This window comes from Gobio gobio (assembly GCF_949357685.1).
Source record: "Gobio gobio genome assembly, chromosome: 19".
NCBI lineage: Eukaryota > Metazoa > Chordata > Actinopteri > Cypriniformes > Gobionidae > Gobio > Gobio gobio.
Genome location: NC_137112.1, coordinates 50297427 through 50306138, shown reverse-complemented (window position 1 = coordinate 50306138; position 8712 = coordinate 50297427). Strand labels below are relative to the sequence as shown.

General features: G+C 50.4%; 1 protein-coding gene across 1 annotated transcript in view; it reads right to left on the bottom strand.

Annotated features, from left to right (window-relative positions):
* Positions 1-1551: 1551 nt before the first annotated feature.
* The window catches only part of poc1a (POC1 centriolar protein A), a 56633-nt gene continuing 49472 nt past the window's right edge, over positions 1552-8712 (bottom strand). The window contains exon 11 of the mRNA XM_079844580.1: positions 1552-2081. Within this exon, the coding sequence (XP_079700706.1) occupies positions 1926-2081 (156 nt within the window). The 3' untranslated portion in view covers positions 1552-1925. The remainder of the gene's footprint in view (positions 2082-8712) is intronic.

The window sequence follows — 8712 nt, the reverse complement described above, 5'->3', positions numbered from 1 at the left end:
CTCAGACTGTAGCTCAGACTGTAGCTCAGACTGTAACTCAGACTGTAACTCAGACTGTAACTCAGACTGTAACTCAGACTGTAACTCAGACTGTAACTCAGACTGTAACTCAGACTGTAACTCAGACTGTAACTCAGACTGTAACTCAGACTGTAACTCAGACTGTAACTAAGACTGTAACTCAGACTGTAACTCAGACTGTAACTCAGACTGTAGCTCAGACTGTAACTCAGACTGTAACTCAGACTGTAGCTCAGACTGTAGCTCAGACTGTAGCTCAGACTGTAACTCAGACTGTAACTCAGACTGTAACTCAGACTGTAACTCAGACTGTAACTCAGACTGTAGCTCAGACTGTAACTCAGACTGTAACTCAGACTGTAACTCAGACTGTAGCTCAGACTGTAACTCAGACTGTAACTCAGACTGTAGCTCAGACTGTAACTCAGACTGTAGCTCAGACTGTAACTCAGACTGTAGCTCAGACTGTAGCTCATACTGTAACTCAGACTGTAACTCAGACTGTAACTCAGACTGTAACTCAGACTGTAACTCAGACTGTAACTCAGACTGTAACTCAGACTGTAACTCAGACTGTAACTCAGACTGTAACTCAGACTGTAGCTCAGACTGTAACTCAGACTGTAACTCAGACTGTAGCTCAGACTGTAACTCAGACTGTAACTCAGACTGTAACTCAGACTGTAACTCAGACTGTAACTCAGACTGTAACTCAGACTGTAGCTCAGACTGTAACTCAGACTGTAGCTCGTCCTCAGCAGAGGCTTCAGAGACCCAGAGTGGCTGTAGCTGTGTTCACTGCATTTTTAATAACCGTCTGTCAGACTCTTGCGTCTGCAGAATCACTGAAGGCCGGTTCTCCGGCTGTGAGCGAGGGAACATCAGAGCGTGGGCCGGATCACGGGGAAGGCAAGGCCTGGATTCCCAGACAAACATAAACCCGATACTCGCCAGGGGACAGGAAGCAGGAAATGAAGCGCAGCCGAGGCAGAGCAGAGTTAGCGGTCAGGAGGGACCTCACAGCTACAGCGCTCCTGTCAATCATTCTGGCAGCCAGGGGGTGGAGCCTGAGCTAATCAGGTGTAGGGTGTGGCCAAACCATCAGGCTCCACCCACAGCCTCTCGTTCAGTGAGATTAAGCCCCGCCCCTTTCTCACAATCCACCGCGAGCGTTCAGATCTGCCTCCGGTCGCTCACACACACACACACACACACACACACACACACACACACACACACACACACACACACACACACACACACACACACACACACACACACACACACACACACACACACACACACACACACACACACACACACAGGAGACTGTGCAGTTCACTTTCTGTGAAAAAAACCTCATTCTGTGATTTATAAGCATTTTGAAAAGTGAGGACATGGGGAACGTCCTCATATTTCTCCCTCTTTTTGTAATACCTGTGTCATTATACACATTTGTGTCCTGATATTTCACAAAAACATGCCCCCCCCCCACACACACACAAGCACAGAAAGAAAGAATCACATGTTAAATAAACATTTACAGCCATTTAATGGACAAAAATAAAAACAAGTCTTTTGTTACACAGAGAGATGAGACCAAACGTGAAGAAGACAAACACGAGTAAAGAAAGAAGGAGGAGCTTCAGTGTGTGGTGTTTAGAGGAGCTTCAGTGTGTGGTGTTTAGAGGAGCTTCAGTGTGTGGTGTGTGTGGTGTTTAGAGGAGCTTCAGTGTGTGGTGTGTGTGGTGTTTAGAGGAGCTTCAGTGTGTGGTGTTTAGAGGAGCTTCAGTGTGTGGTGTTTAGAGGAGCTTCAGTGTGTGGTGTGTGTGGTGTTTAGAGGAGCTTCAGTGTGTGGTGTGTGTGGTGTTTAGAGGAGCTTCAGTGTGTGGTGTGTGTGGTGTTTAGAGGAGAACTGCCCCCCCGCTCCTGTAGTGCTCATCCCTGCGGGTCTGGATGCCGGTGTGTGAGGGAGATGCTCGGATCACGGACTGGTTCTCCATACACTCCTTCAGTTTGTCCTCCGTCAGGGTCAGACGCTGCTCCAAAATGGCCACCGTCTACAAAACAAGGACATGAACATCATGAGATCGACTGACCCTTCCTACACACCTCATGAGATCGACTGACCCTTCCAACACACCTCATGAGATCGACTGACCCTTCCTACACACCTCATGAGATCGACTGACCCTTCCAACACACCTCATGAGATCGACTGACCCTTCCAACACACCTCATGAGATCGACTGACCCTTCCAACACACCTCATGAGATCGACTGACCCTTCCTACACACCTCATGAGATCGACTGACCCTTCCTACACACCTCATGAGATCGACTGACCCTTCCTACACACCTCATGAGATCGACTGACCCTTCCAACACACCTCATGAGATCGACTGACCCTTCCTACACACCTCATGAGATCGACTGACCCTTCCTACACACCTCATGAGATCGACTGACCCTTCCTACACACCTCATGAGATCGACTGACCCTTCCAACACACCTCATGAGATCGACTGACCCTTCCAACACACCTCATGAGATCGACTGACCCTTCCAACACACCTCATGAGATCGACTGACCCTTCCTACACACCTCATGAGATCGACTGACCCTTCCAACACACCTCATGAGATCGACTGACCCTTCCTACACATCTCATGAGATCGACTGACCCTTCCAACACACCTCATGAGATCGACTGACCCTTCCAACACACCTCATGAGATCGACTGACCCTTCCTACACACCGCATGAGATCGACTGACCCTTCCTACACACCTCATGAGAACGACTGACCCTTCCAACACACCTCATGAGATCGACTGACCCTTCCTACACACCTCATGAGATCGACTGACCCTTCCAACACACCTCATGAGATCGACTGACCCTTCCAACACACCTCATGAGAACGACTGACCCTTCCAACACACCTCATGAGATCGACTGACCCTTCCAACACACCTCATGAGATCGACTGACCCTTCCAACACACCTCATGAGAACGACTGACCCTTCCTACACACCTCATGAGATCGACTGACCCTTCCAACACACCTCATGAGAACGACTGACCCTTCCTACACACCTCATGAGATCGACTGACCCTTCCAACACACCTCATGAGATCGACTGACCCTTCCTACACACCTCATGAGATCGACTGACCCTTCCAACACACCTCATGAGATCGACTGACCCTTCCAACACACCTCATGAGAACGACTGACCCTTCCAACACACCTCATGAGATCGACTGACCCTTCCAACACACCTCATGAGATCGACTGACCCTTCCAACACACCTCATGAGAACGACTGACCCTTCCTACACACCTCATGAGATCGACTGACCCTTCCTACACACCTCATGAGATCGACTGACCCTTCCAACACACCTCATGAGATCGACTGACCCTTCCAACACACCTCATGAGATCGACTGACCCTTCCAACACACCTCATGAGATCGACTGACCCTTCCAACACACCTCATGAGATCGACTGACCCTTCCAACACACCTCATGAGATCGACTGACCCTTCCAACACATCTCATGAGATCGACTGACCCTTCCAACACACCTCATGAGATCGACTGACCCTTCCAACACACCTCATGAGAACGACTGACCCTTCCAACACACCTCATGAGATCGACTGACCCTTCCAACACACCTCATGAGATCGACTGACCCTTCCAACACACCTCATGAGATCGACTGACCCTTCCAACACACCTCATGAGATCGACTGACCCTTCCAACACACCTCATGAGATCGACTGACCCTTCCAACACACCTCATGAGATCGACTGACCCTTCCAACACACCTCATGAGATCGACTGACCCTTCCAACACATCTCATGAGATCGACTGACCCTTCCAACACACCTCATGAGATCGACTGACCCTTCCAACACACCTCATGAGATCGACTGACCCTTCCAACACACCTCATGAGATCGACTGACCCTTCCTACACACCTCATGAGAACGACTGACCCTTCCAACACACCTCATGAGATCGACTGACCCTTCCTACACACCTCATGAGAACGACTGACCCTTCCAACACACCTCATGAGATCGACTGACCCTTCCAACACACCTCATGAGATCGACTGACCCTTCCAACACACCTCATGAGATCGACTGACCCTTCCTACACACCTCATGAGAACGACTGACCCTTCCAACACACCTCATGAGATCGACTGACCCTTCCAACACATCTCATGAGATCGACTGACCCTTCCAACACACCTCATGAGATCGACTGACCCTTCCAACACACCTCATGAGATCGACTGACCCTTCCTACACACCTCATGAGAACGACTGACCCTTCCTACACATCTCATGAGAACGACTGACCCTTCCAACACACCTCATGAGAACGACTGACCCTTCCAACACACCTCATGAGATCGACTGACCCTTCCTACACACCTCATGAGATCGACTGACCCTTCCAACACACCTCATGAGATCGACTGACCCTTCCTACACACCTCATGAGATCGACTGACCCTTCCTACACACCTCATGAGAACGACTGACCCTTCCTACACATCTCATGAGATCGACTGACCCTTCCTACACACCTCATGAGAACGACTGACCCTTCCTACACACCTCATGAGATCGACTGACCCTTCCTACACACCTCATGAGATCGACTGACCCTTCCTACACACCTCATGAGAACGACTGACCCTTCCTACACACCTCATGAGAACGACTGACCCTTCCAACACACCTCATGAGATCGACTGACCCTTCCTACACACCTCATGAGATCGACTGACCCTTCCTACACACCTCATGAGAACGACTGACCCTTCCTACACATCTCATGAGATCGACTGACCCTTCCTACACACCTCATGAGAACGACTGACCCTTCCTACACACCTCATGAGATCGACTGACCCTTCCTACACACCTCATGAGATCGACTGACCCTTCCAACACACCTCATGAGATCGACTGACCCTTCCTACACACCTCATGAGATCGACTGACCCTTCCTACACACCTCATGAGATCGACTGACCCTTCCTACACACCTCATGAGATCGACTGACCCTTCCAACACACCTCATGAGATCGACTGACCCTTCCAACACACCTCATGAGATCGACTGACCCTTCCAACACACCTCATGAGATCGACTGACCCTTCCTACACACCTCATGAGATCGACTGACCCTTCCAACACACCTCATGAGATCGACTGACCCTTCCTACACATCTCATGAGATCGACTGACCCTTCCAACACACCTCATGAGATCGACTGACCCTTCCAACACACCTCATGAGATCGACTGACCCTTCCTACACACCGCATGAGATCGACTGACCCTTCCAACACACCTCATGAGAACGACTGACCCTTCCAACACACCTCATGAGATCGACTGACCCTTCCTACACACCTCATGAGATCGACTGACCCTTCCAACACACCTCATGAGATCGACTGACCCTTCCAACACACCTCATGAGAACGACTGACCCTTCCAACATACCTCATGAGATCGACTGACCCTTCCAACACACCTCATGAGATCGACTGACCCTTCCAACACACCTCATGAGAACGACTGACCCTTCCTACACACCTCATGAGATCGACTGACCCTTCCAACACACCTCATGAGAACGACTGACCCTTCCTACACACCTCATGAGATCGACTGACCCTTCCAACACACCTCATGAGAACGACTGACCCTTCCTACACACCTCATGAGATCGACTGACCCTTCCAACACACCTCATGAGATCGACTGACCCTTCCAACACACCTCATGAGAACGACTGACCCTTCCTACACACCTCATGAGATCGACTGACCCTTCCTACACACCTCATGAGATCGACTGACCCTTCCAACACACCTCATGAGATCGACTGACCCTTCCAACACACCTCATGAGATCGACTGACCCTTCCAACACACCTCATGAGATCGACTGACCCTTCCAACACACCTCATGAGATCGACTGACCCTTCCAACACACCTCATGAGATCGACTGACCCTTCCAACACATCTCATGAGATCGACTGACCCTTCCAACACACCTCATGAGATCGACTGACCCTTCCAACACACCTCATGAGAACGACTGACCCTTCCAACACACCTCATGAGATCGACTGACCCTTCCAACACACCTCATGAGATCGACTGACCCTTCCAACACACCTCATGAGATCGACTGACCCTTCCAACACACCTCATGAGATCGACTGACCCTTCCAACACACCTCATGAGATCGACTGACCCTTCCAACACACCTCATGAGATCGACTGACCCTTCCAACACACCTCATGAGATCGACTGACCCTTCCAACACATCTCATGAGATCGACTGACCCTTCCAACACACCTCATGAGATCGACTGACCCTTCCAACACACCTCATGAGATCGACTGACCCTTCCAACACACCTCATGAGATCGACTGACCCTTCCTACACACCTCATGAGAACGACTGACCCTTCCAACACACCTCATGAGATCGACTGACCCTTCCTACACACCTCATGAGAACGACTGACCCTTCCAACACACCTCATGAGATCGACTGACCCTTCCAACACACCTCATAAGATCGACTGACCCTTCCAACACACCTCATGAGATCGACTGACCCTTCCTACACACCTCATGAGAACGACTGACCCTTCCAACACACCTCATGAGATCGACTGACCCTTCCAACACATCTCATGAGATCGACTGACCCTTCCAACACACCTCATGAGATCGACTGACCCTTCCAACACACCTCATGAGATCGACTGACCCTTCCTACACACCTCATGAGAACGACTGACCCTTCCTACACATCTCATGAGAACGACTGACCCTTCCAACACACCTCATGAGAACGACTGACCCTTCCAACACACCTCATGAGATCGACTGACCCTTCCTACACACCTCATGAGATCGACTGACCCTTCCAACACACCTCATGAGATCGACTGACCCTTCCTACACACCTCATGAGATCGACTGACCCTTCCTACACACCTCATGAGAACGACTGACCCTTCCTACACATCTCATGAGATCGACTGACCCTTCCTACACACCTCATGAGAACGACTGACCCTTCCTACACACCTCATGAGATCGACTGACCCTTCCTACACACCTCATGAGAACGACTGACCCTTCCTACACACCTCATGAGAACGACTGACCCTTCCAACACACCTCATGAGATCGACTGACCCTTCCTACACACCTCATGAGATCGACTGACCCTTCCTACACACCTCATGAGAACGACTGACCCTTCCTACACATCTCATGAGATCGACTGACCCTTCCTACACACCTCATGAGAACGACTGACCCTTCCTACACACCTCATGAGATCGACTGACCCTTCCTACACACCTCATGAGATCGACTGACCCTTCCTACACACCTCATGAGAACGACTGACCCTTCCTACACACCTCATGAGATCGACTGACCCTTCCTACACACCTCATGAGATCGACTGACCCTTCCTACACACCTCATGAGAACGACTGACCCTTCCTACACACCTCATGAGATCGACTGACCCTTCCTACACACCTCATGAGATCGACTGACCCTTCCTACACACCTCATGAGATCGACTGACCCTTCCAACACACCTCATGAGAACGACTGACCCTTCCTACACATCTCATGAGATCGACTGACCCTTCCTACACACCTCATGAGAACGACTGACCCTTCCTACACACCTCATGAGAACGACTGACCCTTCCTACACACCTCATGAGATCGACTGACCCTTCCTACACACCTCATGAGATCGACTGACCCTTCCTACACACCTCATGAGAACGACTGACCCTTCCAACACATCTCATGAGATCGACTGACCCTTCCTACACACCTCATGAGAACGACTGACCCTTCCTACACATCTCATGAGAACGACTGACCCTTCCTACACACCTCATGAGATCGACTGACCCTTCCTACACATCTCATGAGATCGACTGACCCTTCCTACACACCTCATGAGAACGACTGACCCTTCCTACACATCTCATGAGAACGACTGACCCTTCCTACACACCTCATGAGAACGACTGACCCTTCCTACACACCTCATGAGAACGACTGACCCTTCCTACACATCTCATGAGAACGACTGACCCTTCCTACACACCTCATGAGATCGACTGACCCTTCCTACACATCTCATGAGATCGACTGACCCTTCCTACACACCTCATGAGAACGACTGACCCTTCCTACACACCTCATGAGAACGACTGACCCTTCCTACACATCTCATGAGAACGACTGACCCTTCCTACACACCTCATGAGATCGACTGACCCTTCCTACACACCTCATGAGATCGACTGACCCTTCCTACACACCTCATGAGAACGACTGACCCTTCCAACACATCTCATGAGATCGACTGACCCTTCCTACACACCTCATGAGATCGACTGACCCTTCCTACACACCTCATGAGAACGACTGACCCTTCCTACACATCTCATGAGAACGACTGACCCTTCCTACACATCTCATGAGATCGACTGACCCTTCCTACACACCTCATGAGAACGACTGACCCTTCCTACACATCTCATGAGAACGACTGACCCTTCCTACACACCTCATGA